Here is a 19,262-nt window from a genome sequence, read left to right as displayed (position 1 = left end):
TACCTCAATGCGTATTTCTCTTGGGGCTCTAACCTTCTTCAGTTGAACCAGAAAGCAACCACATGATAATCGATTACAAATGGTTTGGATGAGTAAAGAATCTTAATGTACAGACTATTCTTACGCTAATGCTTTGCTATTCAGTAGTTATAAAGTGTCTTCTGGCTCGCAAATCCTGCCGGCCAGAATCAATTATTAAACAGGACAGAATGAATTATTAACTTGTCATTAAAGTCAACCAAAAGGTACTTGAATGTGCTCTCACCGAAAATCTGCAAAGGATGAAACGTTTTTAATCAAGTTGCCCTCATCTTGAATATGATTCTCAAGGATCAAAGGCTGTGTAGTAATTCAGTAATTACATTGACTGTACTGCCTTAAAAAAGACCCTCTCAAATGGAGTGGAAAACTGATATGCTGCAAGGATTCTATGACTTATGAGAAGTAACCTTTTGCACTCGTGGGAATTGGCCTGCATGGAGAGGGCTACATTGAAATGTTTCTTCCAGAGGAAATATGGTATGCATAACCATGGTAGCAATGAAAAGGGAACAGTTTGGCATTTATGGGAACATTATTAGTCTAAAGGTGAGGACAAAACAGTTCACCAAACACAAGACTGAATTCAAACCTTTACACTGTTGATTCGATGTGCATTTTAAATTAACTTTTCCGTCGCATTTGTTCAAAACGAAATCTCAAAATGCTCTGGATACAGTCAGTAACACAAAAATATTCTTGGAGAATTTGGGGAAGGTGCAACATAAGACAAAATAATGACAGGAGTTTGAGTGAGAAGTGTAACTGGCGTCTCCAAGTGGCCACAAACCACTCCAACACACTTTTATGACTCAGTCTTCAACTATGAGGTGCTTTGTGATCTCTCCTAGCTGTGTCAATGAGGAATTAGAACACACACTCTTTGGAACACAGCCCAGCATTCCCGCCTTCACACAATTGCTGTTGTTGTCTAAACGATTCAAACACGATCCATTATAAATCACGATCTGGGTCAGGTGGACATCGTTTGAAAGCTTCTATTGCCAACATGACTAGCTAAATGATAAAATATGATCTTACAGTATTAGGCTTTCACAAGGCAATTCAGAGAAGCAGGTGGTCATTTTGGTGCACATAGAATGGAGTCATGAGTGCATTCAGATGTGTGGTCCGTGGAACATTTTCTTTACAATACAACAAACACAGGCTCATTCTGTTCAGGGCAACCCAGGGTATAATGCCATAACATCTTGTAACTGTACATCAGACATAGCGATCCTAAATGTTGGCACTACATATCATAAAACTAATATATATATGAAGTGCACATCTGGACTCAGAGGTGTTTGGCTTGCTTGTATTTCATTATGATTCTCAACTTTCAAAATACATTGAGTCATCTTAATTTACAGCATTTCCCTTACTCAGACAACAACGACAAACAAAACAACAGCTGTGAAGCGGAGAGCCTGAGCTCTGGCATCATGTATAGCATGTTACTGTACAGCCACTGAGCTCTGACGTCATGTATAGCATGTTACTGTACAGCCACTGAGCTCTGACGTCATGTATAGCATGTTACTGTACAGCCACTGAGCTCTGACGTCATGTATAGCATGTTACTGTACAGCCACTGAGCTCTGACGTCATGTATAGCATGTTACTGTACAGCCACTGAGCTCTGACGTCATGTATAGCATGTTACTGTACAGCCACTGAGCTCTGACGTCATGTATAGCATGTTACTGTATAGCCACTGAGCTCTGATAGCATGTTACTGTACAGCCACTGAGCTCTGTATAGCATGTTACTGTACAGCCACTGAGCTCTGACGTCATGTATAGCATGTTACTGTACAGCCACTGAGTTCTGACGTCATGTATAGCATGTTACTGTACAGCCACTGAGCTCTGACGTCATGTATAGCATGTTACTGTACAGCCACTGAGCTCTGACGTCATGTATAGCATGTTACTGTACAGCCACTGAGCTCTGACGTCATGTATAGCATGTTACTGTACAGCCACTGAGCTCTGACGTCATGTATAGCATGTTACTGTACAGCCACTGAGCTCTGACGTCATGTATAGCATGTTACTGTACAGCCACTGAGCTCTGACGTCATGTATAGCATGTTACTGTACAGCCACTGAGCTCTGACGTCATGTATAGCATGTTACTGTACAGCCACTGAGCTCTGACGTCATGTATAGCATGTTACTGTACAGCCACTGACTTCTAATTTCGGTACTTATTGGTGTCCAAATCTGCCATTTTCAAACCGTGTAAAGGGATACTTTTGGCCTTTCCAAAGGGAGAAAGTTAATTGGCCATTTCGTCCAAGACAAGTCTGCTAATGTGTAACTGGCACTTTCAAAGGTGCCATGTAGAAACGCAGTCTGACTTTCAGATTGGATACGTATTGAGTTAATTAGAATGAAGGGTAAATGGTTTGCAACCAAGTCCCAAATGGTTTTAGCCAAACGACAGAGCACTCAAGGTGAACTAAAGCAAAAGGCAATGTTGTGGGCTGATACTCCTTCGGTTCCCCAAGAGTGCCTCTAGGAATAAGACCATCTGTCTGCATCATGGCAGGCTGACTCACTGAAATAGGTTTTGGGAGAAGTTTCCCAAAATGTTCTTCCTTTTCTTTCTGCCACCTATCTAACATCAGTGTCCTGACAGCGGTGTTCTGAAGTTAGGAGGACATTGCAATGGAGAGAGTCGCAGCTTAATCGCCAGGAGAGCAGAGGGCGATGACCAGACTCCACAAACATCCACAGCATAAATACTGTTCTGGCCGAACTGGTTATTTAATTATGTCACTGAATATTGACTATTCAATCACTATTCTGAATGGCAGTGAAGGCTATGATTTAGGAAGTGGATATTCAGCCGGCAGATCCAAAGGTTAACGCTGCAATATGTCACTTTTTGGGCGTCCAGATAAAATTGACATAGAAATAGGAGTTATAGATCTGTCATTCTCATTGGAAGCAAGTCTGAGAAGCTGCAGGACTGTTCTTTATGTGCTATTTCTATGCTTCTCGTTTTGTTTTTGCGTCTTTTACTTTCGGTTTTGTACATCAGCTGAAAATACAATATTTTTGGTTATGTAAAATATATTTCACAGTGGTTTAGATGGTACAATGATTCTCTACACTATACTTGCTTGTTTTGTCACAAACTGAAATTAGGCGAACTATTAGAATTTTAGCAACTAGGAAAGGGCAGAGCGATTTCTGCATAGTACATCTTCTAAGTTAGGCATAGGAGCGGGGCGGCAGGTAGCCTAGTGGTTACAGCATTGAACTAGTTCCCGGAAGCTTGCAAGATCAAATCCCAGAGCTGACAAGGTTAAAAATCTGTCGTTCTGCCCTTGAACAAGGCAGTTAATCCACTATTCCTAGGCCGTCATTGAAAATAAGAATTTGTTCTAAAATGACTCATTTGGAGAAGGTTAGGTTAAGGGTTATGGGTGAGGTTAAGATTATACATTTAAAGGTTTGGCAAGCCGCCATCTGGAACCATTCAATGTTGTGTAGTGTATTCAGGCCCCTTGACTTTTTCCACGTTTTATTTTATTCTAAAATAGATTTTTTTAAATTCCCTCATCAAACTACACACAATACCCCATAATACCCCATAATACCCCACAATACCCCACAATACCCCATAATACCCCATAATACCCCACAATACCCCATAATACCCCACAATACCCCATAATACCCCACAATACCCCCATAATACCCCACAATACCCCATAATACCCCACAATACCCCACAATACCCCATAATACCCCACAATACCCCACAATACCCCACAATACCCCATAATACCCCAATACCCCACAATACCCCATAATACCCCACAATACCCCATAATACCCCACCCAAATACCCCACAATACCCCACAATACCCCATAATACCCCACAATACCCCATAATACCCCACAATACCCCATAATACCCCACAATACCCCACAATACCCCACAATACCCCACAATACCCCACAATACCCCACAATACCCCAATACAATACCCCACAATACCCCACAATACCCCACAATACCCCACAATACCCCACAATACCCCACAATACCCCATAATACCCCATAATACCCCATAATGACAATGTGAAAAGCAAATTTAATACAAATAAAAAACAGAAATACCTTATTTTAAGTATTCAGACCCTTTGCTATGAGACTTGAAATTGAGCTCTGGTTTATCCTGTTTCCATTGATCATACTTGAGATGTTTCTACAGCTTGATAGGAGTTCACCTGTGGTAAATTCAATTGATTGGACATGATTTGGAAAGGCACACACCTGTCTATATAAGGTCCCACAGTTATCAGTACATGTCAGAGCAAAAACCAAGCCATGAGGTCGAAGAAATTGTCCGTAGAGCTCCGAGACAGGATTGTGTAGAGGCACAGACCTGGGGAAGGGTACCAAAACATTTCTGCAGCATTGAAGGTACACAAGAACACAGTGGCCTCCATCATTCTTAAATGGAAGAAGTTTGGAACCACCAAGACTTCCTATAGCTGGCTGGTTGGCCAAACTGAGCAATTGGGGGAAGAGGGCCTTGGTCAGGGAGGTGACGAACAACCCGATGGTCACTCTTACAGAGCTCCAGAGTTCGTCTGTGGAGATGGGAGAATCTTCCAGAAGGACAACCATCTCTGCAGCACTCCATCAATCAGGCCTTTATGGTAGAGTGGCCAGACGGAAGCCACTCCTCTGTAAAATGCACATGACAGACCACTTGGAGTTTGCTAGAAGGCACCTAAAGGACTCTTCAGGCCATGAGAAACCAGATTATCTGGTCTGATGAAACCAAGATTGTGCTCTTTGGCCTCAATACCAAGCTTCACATCTGGAGGAAACCTGCGGCAGGGACTGGGAGACTAGTCAGGATCGAGGGAAAGAAGAACGGAGCAAAGTACAGAGAGATCCTTGATGAAAACCTGCTCCAGAGCACTCAGACTGAGGCTGAAGGCTCACTTTCCGACAGGACAATGACCCTAAGCACACAGCCAAGACAATGCAGGAGTGGCTTTGGGACAAGTCTCTGAGTGGCCCAGCCAGAGCACGGACTTGAGCGAGATCAAACATCGCTGAAGAGACCTGAAAATAGCTATGCAGCGATGCTCCCCATCCAGACAAAGCTTGAGAGGATCTGCAGAAAAGAATGGGAGAAACTCCCCAAGTACTGGTGTGCCAAGCTTTGTGTCATGCCCAAGACGACCCAATGCTGTAATCGCTGCCAAAGGTACTGAGTAAAGGGTCTGAATACTTATGCAAATGCAATATTTGCATTTAAAAATGGTAGAAGTTAGCAAAAATGTGTAAAAAACTGTTTTTGCTCTGTCATTATGGGGTATTGATTGTAAACAGTTTAATCCATTTTAGAATAAGACTAACGCAGCAAAATATGGAAAAAAATCAAGAGGTGTGTTTGTGTGTTTGTGTGTTTGTGTGTGTGTGTGTGTGTGTGTGTGTGTGTGTGTGTGTGTGTGTGTGTGTGTGTGTGTGTACACAGTACCAGTCAAATGTTTGGACACACCTACTCATTCAAGGGTTTTTCTTTATTTTTACTATTTTCTACATTGTAGAATAATAGTGAAGACATACACTATGAAATAACATACTGAAAAATGTTAAACAAATCCAAATATATTTTAGATTCTTAAAAGTAGCCACCCTTTGCCTTGATGACAGCTTTGCACACTCTTGGCATTCTCTCAACCAGCTTCAACTGGAATGTTTTTCCAGCAGTCTTGAAGGAGTTCCCACATTTTCCTTCACTCTGCGGTCCAAGTCATCCCAAACATTCTCAATTGGGTTGAGGTCGGATGATTGTGGAGGCCAGGTCATCTGATGCAGCACTCCATCACTCTCCGTCTTGGTCAAATAGCCCTTACACAGCCTGGAGGTGTGTTGGGTAATTGCCCTGTTGAAAAACAAATGATAGTCCCACTAAGGGCAAACCAGATGGGATGGCATATCGTTGCAGAATGCTGTGGTAGCCATGCTGGTTAAGTGTGCCTTGAATTCTAAATAAATCACAGACAGTGTCACCAGCATCGCACCATCACACCTCCATGCTTCACGGTGGGAACCACGCATGCGGAGATCATCCGTTCACCTACTCATCCGTTCACCTATTCACAAAGACACGGTGGTTAGATCCAAAAATCTCACATTTGGACTCATCAGACCAATGGAACGATTTCCACCTGTCTAATGTCCATTGCTCGTGTTTCTTGGCCCAAGCAAGTTTCTTTTTCTTATTGGTGTCCTTTAGTAGTGGTTTCTTAGCAGCAATTCGCCCATGAAGGCCGGATTTTACGCTGTCTCCTCTGAACAGTTGATGTTGAGATGTGTCTGTTACTTGAACTCTGTGAAGCATTTATTTGGGCTGCAATTTCTGAGGCTGGTAACTAATGATGTTATCCTCTGCAGCAGATGTAACTCTGGGTCTTCCTTTCCTGTGGCGGTCCTCATGAGAGCCATTTTCATCATTAGTTCTTGATGGTTGTTGGGACTGAACTTGAAGAAACTTTCAAAGTTCTTAAAATGTTCCCAGATTGATTGACCTTCATGTCCTAAAGGAATGATGGACTGTCGTTTCTCTTTGCTTATTTGAGCTGTTCTTGCCATAATATGGACTTGGTATTTTACCAAATAGGGTTATCTTCTGTATACCACCCCTACCTTGTCACAACACAACTGATTGGCTCAAATGCATTAACGAGGAAAGAAAATGTTAAAAGTACAAGGCAGCTTCATTAAATAGTACCCGCAAAACAACAGACTCGACGTCAACAGTGAAGAGGCGACTTCGGGATGCTGGCGTTCTAGGCAGAGTTCCTCTGTCCAGTGTCTTTGATCTTTTTCCCATCTTAATCTTTTCTTTTTATTGGCCAGTCTGAGATATTGATTTTTCTTTGCGACTCTGCCTAGAAGGCCAGCATCCCGTAGTCGTTTCTACACTGTTGACATTGAGACTTGGATTAGCTAACACATCGTGCCATTGGAACACAGGAGTGTAACAATGTCTACACTGTATTTCTGATCAATTTGATGTTATTTTAATGGACAAAAAAATGTGCTTTTCTTTAAAAAACAATGACATTTCTCAGTGACCCCAAACTTTTGAATGGTAGTGTATATCCAACATGTGTACTTGGCTTGAGCCTCTGTATTTATTCAGTCTCTTCCTGGAAGCTCTCGCAGTTGGCATATTAATGAGTTCCAGTGGGCCTGTCCCATCCACTTACACTTAACAATCAATGTCTTTTCAGTGTTTCCAGTGTTACAGTATAGTCCTATGCTGCATTATATAAGGGACATGGAAGGCTACATACAATTTTTTATGATATTTTACAGTCAATGGCAGACCACTAAATGATGTCCAGCCTCTTGTCGTACTGAAGTTGTCTGTCAGCTAAGGCTGGGTATGTGTCCTTTGAGAGGTATTCAGAGCAGTCTGTCAGCTAAGGCTGGGTGTGTGTCCTTTGAGAGGTATTCAGAGCAGTCTGTCAGCTAAGGCTGGGTGTGTGTCCTTTGAGAGGTATTCAGAGCAGTCTGTCAGCTAAGGCTGGGTGTGTGTCCTTTGAGAGGTATTCAGAGCAGTCTGTCAGCTAAGGCTGGGTATGTGTCCTTTGAGAGGTATTCAGAGCAGTCTGTCAGCTAAGGCTGGGTATGTGTCCTTTGAGAGGTATTCAGAGCAGTCTGTTAGCCAAGACTGGGTGTGTGTCCTTTGAGTTATTCAGAGTATCTATGTTCCCGAGTAGAGAAGTCTCAATTAGTCCTTTGTCTGCAACGCAACCAGAGGTCAAAGGGGTTATCTGACCACACTCTTGTGTGCTTGCATTATGCAAATGTTTCACAGATTTCCCGGTGTCAACTGTCCTATCTGTTATGTGTTCGTAGCATTTACACTCTACCTCAGGATATAGGGCACATTTGCCCTAGCCAGTGACGGGAGAGATAATGCAATAATGAGAGCATTGCGTAACTGTTTAAAGGGCATTTTTAAGACAGCAGGTGCCCCAAAATATTACTCCATGACGGCTTCTTGTGAATATGGTTTATTTTGTTATTTGTTTCTTGGGGGTTTTCATCCATAATGCATTGTTTGCTAGCTGATGAATATGTTTATTTAGACATTTAAGTCATTTATCAGACGTTCTTATCCAGAGAGACTTCCAGTTGCATTCATCTGAAAATAGCTATGTGGGACAACCACATATCACAGTCATAGTAAGTACAGGTTTTCCTCAAAGTGGCAATCAGCAAAGTCAGAGCTACTAATGGGGGGGGCTATATTTCCAATCTGACATTGTCAAGACAGATGGACTGTTTATTCTTTCCTTTTCAATTCGTTGCAATTATTTGTTGAGTAGATACTCAAGACACTTGAGAGAGAACTGTCTTGATCACTCTGAATCAGACCTGACCTATTCTATACTGAACAAAAATATAAATCAAACATGCAACAATTTCAACGATTTTACCCTCTTACGGTTCATATATGGAAATCAGTCAATTTAAATGAATGAATTAGGCTCTAATCTATGGATTTCACATGACTGGGCAGGGGCGCAGCCAAGGGTGCACCTGGGAGAGATAGGCCCACCCACATGGGAGCCAGGCCCACCCACTGGGGAGCTAGGCTCAGCCAATCAGAATGAGTTTTTCCTCACAAAAGGGCATTATTACAGACAGAAATACTCCTCAGTTTCATCAGCTGTCCGGGTAGCTGGTCTCAGACGATCCCGCAGGTGAAGAAGCCGGATGTGGAGGTCCTGGGCTGGTGTGGTTACATGTGGTCTGCGGTTGTGAGGCCGGTTGGACGTACTGCCAAATTCTCTAAAACGATGTTGGAGGTGGCTTATGGTAGAGAAATTAACATTAAATTTTCTGGCCACAGCTCTGGTCGAAAATTCCTGCAGTCAGCATGCCAATTGTACACTCCCTCAACTTGAGACATTTGTGGCGTGAAAAAAAAAACTGCACATTTTAGAGTGCCCTTTTATTGTCCCCAGCACAAGGTGCACCTGTGTGATGATCATGCTGTTTAAACAGCTTCTTGATATGCCACATCTGTCAGGTGGATGGATTATCTTGGAGAAATGCTCACTTAAAGGAATGTAAACAAATTTGTGCACAAGATTTGAGAGAAAGATGATTTTTGTGCGTATAGAACACTTTACATGTTGCGTTTTATATTTTTGTTCAGTATAGTTGGTTATTGTTTTCAGTGTCTGCTCTGCTTGCTATTTACTCAACCAGCATATTTCCTGATAAGTGATGATCGCACAGAATGCTATTGTTGTTCACTTTCAGCCTGACTTACCCCACGTGGACTGAGGAAGAAGTTGCTTAAGTTCCTTGGTACTCTGCATTAGGGCTTAGAGAGAGCAGCATCTTGTAGTCAGGCTATTGAACTTCCGAAAGTCTTCACAGATGTGGGGCATGTAAGTCAGTATGAAGAAAACAAAACTACTGAAGCCCCCCACTGTTTAGATGTTCTCAGTGATCATTGCTGAGGATCCCCCTTAGCTTGGGGAGAAGTGAACAACATGCTGCTAGTATTCATCTCATCTTTCTCATAGAAAATGAGTTTCTGCCCAGCGTGTCTAGGGCAGTCCCGATAGGCCCAGTGTTTATATAGGACTTTTGCCAATACTCAAAGTATAAATCTTCATAATCCTACCCTGGAGGAAAGACAAATTGTTCATTATCATTAGTTGTGGCTTATGTAATGTACTAAAGGCTCTCTCCTGTATATGCTTGTATATGCTGTGTTTAAACTCCTTCAGGTTTAAAAAGGGGCCAAAAAGAGATCCGAAATTACCTCAGTCTTGCCTCACTGGTTCCCAACTTTTGATTGGTCTAGAGGAGCAGCTAATTAATTATTTGGTATTGACCACAGCATTGCGATTCACTGTCTACCAGGCGTGCAGTCCAGTTTTAGAATTTGGAGATGAGATGACAACTTGGGATTTTGAACGTGTTAAATTCGAATAACTCGTGCCAGTTGGGGCATCTGTATGCCTCTGAGTGTATGTGTCATTCATTACTATGATTGAAGACTGGCATGATGTGGCTGAATTCCCAAAGATAATTACAAATTAGATGTCAAGACAGACAGTCGTGAAGAGGGCACGACCCTTTTTGTTTTGTTCACTCGTTTATTAAATGAGTTTAAGGTCAAAACCTACGAATATCTCATGACTGCACAGCCAGACACGACTCCAACACCATCACTAAGTTTGCCGATGACACAATAGTGGTAGGTCTGATCACCGACAACGACGAGCCAGCATATAGGGGGGAGGTCAGACCTGACCGTATGGTGCAAGTACAACAACCTCTCCCTCAACGTGATCATGACAAAGGAGATGATTGTGGACTACAGGAAAAGGAGGACCAAGCACGTCCCCATTCTCCTCGACGGGGCTGTAGTGGAGCAGGTTGAGAGCTTCAAGTTCCTTGGTATCCACATCACCAACAATCTAACATGGTCCAAGCACACCAAGACAGTCGTGAAGAGGGCACTACAAAGCCTATTCCCCCTCAGGAGAATGAAAAGATTTGGCATGGGTCCTGAGATCCTCAAAAATGTCTACAGCTGCACCATCAAGAGCATCCTGACGGGTTGCATCACTGCATGGTATGGCAATTGCTCGGCCTCCGACAGCATGGCACTACAGAGGGTAGTGAGTACAGCCCAGTACATCACTGGGGCTAAGCTTCCTGCCATCCAGGACCTCTATACCAGGCGATGTCAGAGGAAGGCCCTAAAAATTGTCAAAGGCTCCAGCCTTCCTAGTCATAGACAGTTCTCTCTGCTACCACACGGCAAGTGGTACCGGAGCACCGAGTTTAGGTCCAAGATGCTTCTAAACAGATTCTACCCCCAAGCCATAAGACTCCTGAATGTCTAATCAAATGGCTTCCCAGACTATTTGCATTGTCCCCCCTCTTTTACACTGCTGCTACTCTGTTATTATCTATGCATAGTCACTTTAATAACTCTACCTACATGTACATATTACTTCAATTACCTCGACTAACCGGTGCCCCCACACATTGACTCTGTACCGGTACCCTCTAAATATAGTCTCTCTATTGTTATTTTACTGCTGCTCTTTAATTATAAACTTTTTATTTGATTTCTTAAAACGGAATTGTTGGTATTTCACTGTAAGGTCTACATCTGTTGTATTCGGCGTGTGTGACAAGTCACATTTGATTTGAATGGGCAAGTTAGTGGAAAAGACTCCTCTGAATACTTATTATAATTTCTGTTTGTGATTTATTTTTCCTATAGTATAATGATGATTGTCTACAATGAATGTTCTGCCATGGATGGCAACATGTGGATAACATCCCACTGTAAATGATGGGTTTGGAGAGACCATTCAGCAGTATAGATTCATGCAGGATGAGGCCTACCCTGGTAACAAGCTGCACCCAATTCTGATGTGTTGACATCTGCTCAGGCACCATCTTTTTATTCACAAGAGACCTCCCTTATTAAATGAGACGCTTCTGTGATTAATTCAGTTTTAGGCCATTTGAGGTTGGAATTTGAGCACAGATGGTCTTGCTTCTCTATACAGTCTTCATATTCTATGAACAATCTCGAAGTGACTAAGAGCCTGTCTCTTTAGCGGGTACTCATAGAGTATTGCAATTTAACTATAAGTGGGTTCAAAAAAATTGAGCCTTCTGGAGATTGGAGGCTCGATTTGAATTTCACAAATGCAGGATATTTAATGTGTGTGTGCTGGCATCATTATTCTTGCCTGAAGAATGTTAAGTTGTTTCCTTCCATTTCACTACACAGACTAACCTATTTCTTTACTTTATCATTCAGTGCTCAACACACTGCCCCTCTGTGCCCTTTTATATAGGAATTTAGATGATAAAAAGTAACGTCACAAAACTAACAAATCGATTTAATTCAACTAGTAACGACCCCACATTGCATGCTGTTTTTCATTATAACAAGGACAAAAAAAGCAATTACAACAACTGTAGCTGAATGCCTCTACTAAAGTGTATCTTTGACTAAGTCAATTATTTTTTTCTAAAGAATCGCACCAAACTGTGATGTCATTATCCTGAAGCATCTTTGTCCTCTGTTATAACCATGATGGCTTAATGGCTTTCTTCTTTGGAATACTGAGCCGTGGTGAATTCTTGGTATTTCTATGTAGGCGGCTGATGACATGCCTCCTACTGTAGTTGGACTGAAGTCTGCTTGTACACAGTACTCTCTGACTCTCCTCTGGTTTGTGATTGCATTATCCCATATAAACTGATGTGGATAGCAGAGATGACTTTTATGCCAAATGGCCTTTCAAGAGATCATTGCCTTGCCTTGGAAGACTGTCTTTGCACCTTGTCAACTTGATGTCCTAGCTTTGCCAAGTGACTTGTGTTCACACAGATTTCAGATTAAATATGAACTGAGTATACCAAGCATTAGGAACACCTTCCTAATATTAAGTTGCACCTGCTTTTGCCCACAGAACAGCCTCAATTCGACAAGGTATGGACTCTACAAGGCGTTCCACATGGATTCTGGCCCATGTTGACTCCAATGCTTCCCACAATTGTCAAGTTGGCTAGATGTCTTTTGCGTGGTGGACCATTCTTGATACACACTGGAAACTGTTTAGTGTGGAAAAACCCAGCAGCTTTGCAGTTCTTGACACAAACCGGTGCGCCTGGTACCTACTACCATACCCCGTTCAAAGGCACTTAAATCTTTTGTCTTGCTCATTCACTGTCTGAATGGCACACATACACAATCCATGTCTCATGGCTTAGAAATCCTTCTTTAATCCATCTCTTACCCTTCATCTACACTGATTTGAAGTGGATTTAACAACTGACCTCAATAAGGGATCATAGCTTTCACCTGGATTCACCTGGTCAGTGTATGTAATGGAAAGAGCAGGTGTTCTTAATGTTTTGTATACTCAGTGTAGATGACATATTCTGTCTCTGGCGCAATGTAACCTCGTTTAGACTGTCTGGATAAGTAGTTCCCTCTTTCCCCAATTATAGTGGAGTAAATCTGAGATAGAGATTGGCATTGCTCTGTGTTTATCATATCAGAACATGATAGTTTGCTATAGCTGTCACTGAATGTTTCATTTCCTAACATAGCAGGGGTCCGTTTACGATATCTTATGCAGTATTCACAAGTTTAAGTGCATTACAACTGGTGAGTTCTGGTATAAAATGACTGGTTCCCACCCTTCAGGTTATTGTTCTGACTTTCCCAGGAAAGCCCAGGGGTTCTATTCAAGCCGCGTAGGAGTGTAGATATACACCTCTTTTATCAACATACTGCTACGAGCAAAATGTTGTGAGCTTCATTCTGCAGAATCCATTATGTGAGGGACCTGTGGTTCACCTAATACATCAGACATACTCCTGAACATCCCTCTAATCTACGTCTCTGTTACCCACTGATCCTTCCCACCATCTGGCTTCCCTTTTCCCAGTCTCTTATATGATGTCATTTGCCCCCGTGCTTCCCCCTCCCAGGGGTTGCTGTGCCTCCCCCTCCCTATCCCAGGGTTTGCCGTGCCTCCACCTCCCTCTCCCAGGGGTTTCCGTGTCTCCCCCTCCCTATCCCAGGGTTTGCCGTGCCTCCCCCTCCCTATCCCAGGGTTTGCCGTGCCTCCACCTTCCTCTCCCAGGGTTATGCTGTGCCTCCACCTCCCTCTCCCAGGGGTTGCTGTGCCTCCACCTCCCTCTCCCAGGGGTTGCCGTGCCTCCCCCTCCCTATCCCAGTGTTTGCCGTGCCTCCCCCTCCCTATCCCAGGGTTTGCCGTGCCTCCCCCTACCTATCCCAGGGTTTGCCGTGCCTCCCCCTCCCTATCCCAGGGTTTGCCGTGCCTCCACCTCCCTCTCCCAGGGTTTTGCCGTGCCTCCACCTCCCTCTCCCAGGGTTTTGCCGTGCCTCCACCTCCCTCTCCCAGGGGTTGCTGTGCCTCCCCCTCCCTCTCCCAGGGTTTGCCGTGCCTCCACCTCCCTCTCCCAGGGGTTGCTGTGCCCCCTCCCCCTCCTAGGGGTTGCTGTGCCTCCCCTCCCTCTCCCAGGGGTTGCTGTGCTTTCCCTTCCCCCTCCCAGGGGTTGCTGTGCCTCCCCCTCCCTCTCCCAGGGTTTGCGTGCCTCCACCTCCCTCTCCCAGGGGTTGCTGTGCTTTCCCCTCCCAGGGGTTGCTGTGCTTTCCCCTCCCCCTCCCAGGGGTTGCTGTGCCTCCCCCTCCCTCTCCCAGGGGTTGCTGTGCCTCCCCCTCCCTCTCCCAGGGGTTTCTGTGCCTCCACCTCCCTCTCCCAGGGTTTGCCGTGCCTCCACCTCCCTCTCCCAGGGGTTGCCGTGCCTCCCCCTCCCTCTGCCAGGGTTTGTCAGTCACGGTGTATGTCAGCTAGCAGACAAAGCCGTCTCACTGGCCCATGCAGGAAGGACCAGCGGAGGTGAGAGGTTGGCCCCTGCTCAGAGGGGTTGGAAGCCCTGAGGGGGAGTAGAGGCTAATGACGGGGAGAAAGATGAGAGGAACAGATAAATTGGTCTCGCACCCTCAGGGGGTTTCCTTCTTGTCTTGTCCAGGGCTGTCTCACAACCACAACTCTCATCACAGCGGCTCCCTAGATTTGAGACTTGTTCTGGCTATGAGGTGTGACTTGAGGGATGTTGTCTCGGGGAGCAGAAGACAAAGATGGACAATAAAGTTTCTGTTCTCCATTCAGACAAGTCCCAGCTTGCCAGACAGAAGTTTGAGGATCATTAGAAATGTGTCTCCAATGGATTTCAGATTTCTTTGTGTTTTAAACTGCTGTAAACATTGACTTACAGTAACCCCTTTGCAAAATCTCAAGTTACCCTAATATCGCTGGGTATAAAATGTATAGTAATGTCTATAATTCATCATTAAGGATGTTCTAAAGTTGAATAGCAGTATAATGTACACAGCTCAAAAAAATAAAGGGAACACTTAAACAACACAATGTAAGTCCAAGTCAATCACACTTCTGTGAAATCAAACTGTCCACTTAGGAAGCAACACTGATTGACAATAAATGTCACATGCTGTTGTGCAAACGGAATAGACAACAGGTGGAAATTATAGGCAATTAGCAAGACACCCCCAATAAAGGAGTGGTTCTGCAGGTGGTTACCACAGACCACTTCTCAGTTCCCATGCTTCCTGGCTGATGTTTTGGTCACTTTTGAATGCTGGCGGTGCTTTCAGTCTAGTGGTAGCACACAAGTGGCTCAGGTAGTGCAACTCATCCAGGATGGAACATCAATGCGAGCTATGGCAAGAAGGTTTGCTGTGTCTGTCAGCGTAGTGTCCAGAGCATGAAGGCGCTACCAGGAGACAGGCCAGTACATCAGGAGACGTGGAGGAGGCCAACAACCTAGCAGCAGGACCGCTACCTCCACATTTGTGCAAGGAGGAGCAGGAGGAGCACTGCCAGAGCCCTGCAAAATGACCTCCAGCAGGCCACAAATGTGCATGTGTCTGCTCAAACGGTCAGAAACAAACTCCATGAGGGTGGTATGAGGGCCCGACGTCCACAGGTGGGGGTTGTGCTTACAGCCCAACACCGTGCAGGACGTTTGGCATTTGCCAGAGAACACCAAGATTGGCAAATTCGCCACTGGCGCCCTGTGCTCTTCACAGATGAAAGCAGGTTCACACTGAGCACATGTGACAGACGTGACAGAGTCTGGAGACGCCGTGGAGAACGTTCTGCTGCCTGCAACATCCTCCAGCATGACCGGTTTGGCGGTGGGTCAGTCATGGTGTGGGGTGGCATTTCTTTGGGGGGCCGCACAGCCCTCCATGTGCCTGCCAGAGGTAGCCTGACTGCCATTAGGTACCGAGATGAGATCCTCAGACCCCTTGTGAGACCATATGCTGGTGCAGTTGGCCCTGGGTTCCTCCTAATGCAAGACAATGCTAGACCTCATGTGGCTGGAGTGTGTCAGCAGGTCCTGCAAGAGGAAGGCCTGAATCCAATTGAGCATATCTGGGACATCATGTCTCGCTCCATCCACCAACAGACTGTCCAGGAGTTGGCGGATGCTTTAGTCCAGGTCTGGGAGGAGATCCCTCAGGAGACCATCCGCCACCTCATCAGGAGCATGCCCAGGCGTTGTAGGGAGGTCATACAGGCACGTGGAGGCCACACACACTACTGAGCCTCCTTTTGACTTGTTTTAAGGACAAAACATCAATGTTGGATCAGCCTGTAGTGTGGTTTTGCACTTTAATTTTGACTCCAAATCCAGACCTCCATGAAATCTAAATTAGATTTCCATTGATAATTTTTGTGTGATTTTGTTGTCAGCACATTCATCTATGTAAAGAAAAAAGTATTTCATAAGAACATTTCATTCATTCAGATCTAGGATGTGTTATTTTAGTGTTCCCTTTATTTTTTTGAGCAGTGTATTAGCCTAACATTCATTTATATTCAGTCTTTTAATAATCATCCATGTTTCCAGAATTGAATTGCAGTGGTAATTTGACACCCCATAATGCCTGCAGGGACATATGAGTGGTTCCAGAGCATCCAGATCCCAGTCTATGGTCTTGTAATTACTGGATATACTGTGCCTTCAGAAAGTATTCAGACCCCTTCACTTTTTCCACATTTTGTTACGTTACAGCCGTATTCTAAAATGTATTAAATAGTTTTTTTCCCTTATCAATCTACACATAATAGCCCATAATGACAAATCAAAAACAGGTTTTTAGACATTTTTGCAAATGTATTCTAATTAAATAACTGATATCACATTTACATAAGTATTCAGACCCTTTACTCAGTACTTTGTTGAAGCACCTTTGGCAGCGATTACAGCATTGATTTTTCTTGGGTATGATGCTACAAGCTTGGCACACCTGTATTCGGGACATTCTCCCAATCTTCTCTGCAAATCCTCTCAATCTCTGTCAGGTTGGATGGGGAGCATTGCTGCACAGCTATTTTCCTATTTCTCAGAGATGTTCAAGTCCATGCTCTGGCTTGGCAACTCAAGGACATTCAGAGACTTGTCCTGAAGCCACTCCTGCATTGTCTTGGCTGTGTGCTTAGGGTTGTTGTCCTGTTGGAAGGTGAACCTTCACCACAGTCTGAGGTCCTGAGCGCTCTGGAGCAGGTTTTCATCAAGGATCTCTCTATACTTTGCTCCGTTCATCTTTCCCCTTGATCCTAGTCAACCTTTTGCTGAAAAACATCCCCACAGCATGATGGTGCCACCACCATGCTTCACCTTAGGGATGGTGCCAGGTTTCCTCTAGACATGACGCTTGGCATTCAGGCTAAAGAGTTCAATCTTGGTTTCATCAGACCAGAGATCTTGTTACTCATGGTCAGAATCTTTAGGTGTCTTTTGGCAAACTCCAAGCGGGCTGTCATGTTTTTTACTGAGGTGTGGCTTCGGTCTGGCCACTCTACCATAAAGGCCCGATTGGAGTGCTGCAGAGATGGTTGTCCTTCTGGAAGGTACTCTTATCTCCACAGAGGAACTCTGGAGCTCTATCAGAGTGACCATCAGGTTCTTGGTCACTTCGCTTCGCCCTTCTCCCCCGATTGCTCAGTTTGACTCTAGGAAGAGTCTTGGTGGTTCCAAACATCTTCAATTTAAGAATGATAGAGGCCACTGTGTTCTTGGGGACCTTCAATGCTGCAGACGTTTTTTGGTACCCTTCCCCAGATCTGACTCGATACGATCCTGTCTCGGAGCTCTACGGACAATTCCTTCGACCTCATGGCTTGGTTTTTGCTCTGACATGGACTGTCAACTGTGGGGCCTTATATAGACAGGTGTGTGCCTTTCCAAATCATGTCCAATCAATATAATTTACCACAGGTGGACTCCAATCAAGTTGTAGAATCATCTCAAGGATGATCAATGGAAAATTATGTTCTTTATAATACATTCGTAAAAATGTCTAAAAACCAGTTTTTTGCTTTGTTATGGGGTTATGGGGTTTTGTATGTAGATTTCTGAGTATTTATTTTATTTTATTTAATCCATTTTAGAATAACAAAATGTGGAAAACGTCATGGGGTCTGAATACTTTCCAAATGCATTGTAGATGTGTTTACTGCAACTCAGTTGACTGACCAACATTTACTGTAGGAGTCTGCTTTGAAAGCTATTAATCAGTAATGTATCTTAAACTGTAGAAACATTTGACTTGTGTTCATGCCTGTGTGAGTTTCTGTTCTGAGACCTGCTACTTGATGCGTGTCCGAGGATATGTCTGGGTGCTTTGGTGTGTGTCTGTGTTTTAGATGTGTGTGTGTGTGTGTGTGTGTGTGTGTGTGTGTGTGTGTGTGTGTGTGTGTGTGTGTGTGTGTGTGTGTGTGTGGGGGGGTCTTTCTGTGTGTGTGTGTGTGTGTGTGTGTGTGTGTGTGTGTTTCTAACAGCTGTTCCTGTGTATCCCTCTGGATTTCCAGGTGTCCAGCGACAGATTGTTCACTGTGTGGAGAGGACCTCTGGGATAGTAGAAGAGGGCTACTGTGACCCGACGACCCGTCCTGACGATAAACGAGCCAGTTGCAATGAGGAGCTTTGCCCAGCCATGTGAGTTTGCCCCCAGGACCAGATTTATACTGGGACAAGACCCACTGTAGGGCTTGCATGCTCTCTCACACACACACACCTTTGTAAACACACACACACGTACATGCACACACACGCACATACACACATACACACACACACCTTTGTAAACACACACACACGTACATGCACACACACGCACATACACACATACACACACACACCTTTGTAAACACACACACACGTACATGCACACACACGCACATACACACACACACCTTTGTAAACACACACACACGTACATGCACACACACGCACATACACACACACACCTTTGTAAACACACACACACGTACATGCACACACACGCACATACACACACACACCTTTGTAAACACACACACACGTACATGCACACACACACCTTTGTAAACACACACACGTACATGCACACACACATACACATCAATCATACATGCGTTCAGAAACACACCAGAAAGGCCTCCCGAGTGGCGCAGTGGTCTAAGGCACTGCATCACAATGCTAGCTGTGCTGCTAGAGAGATTCTGGGTTTGAGTCCAGGCTCTGACACAGCTGGACACGACCGGGAGACTCATGGGGCGGCGCA

The 19,262-nt window shown here is 44.4% G+C and overlaps 1 protein-coding gene across 1 annotated transcript in view; it reads left to right on the top strand.

Moving 5' to 3' along the window:
- The window catches only part of LOC115124005 (A disintegrin and metalloproteinase with thrombospondin motifs 7), a 185,129-nt gene that overhangs the window by 108,836 nt on the left and 57,031 nt on the right, over nt 1–19,262 (top strand). The window contains 1 exon segment of the mRNA XM_065011186.1: nt 18,529–18,655. Coding sequence (XP_064867258.1) covers nt 18,529–18,655 — 127 coding nt within the window.

The sequence above is a fragment of the Oncorhynchus nerka genome, linkage group LG27, assembly GCF_034236695.1.
Source record: "Oncorhynchus nerka isolate Pitt River linkage group LG27, Oner_Uvic_2.0, whole genome shotgun sequence".
Lineage (NCBI taxonomy): Eukaryota > Metazoa > Chordata > Actinopteri > Salmoniformes > Salmonidae > Oncorhynchus > Oncorhynchus nerka.
This window is presented reverse-complemented; position numbering and strand designations above follow the sequence as displayed.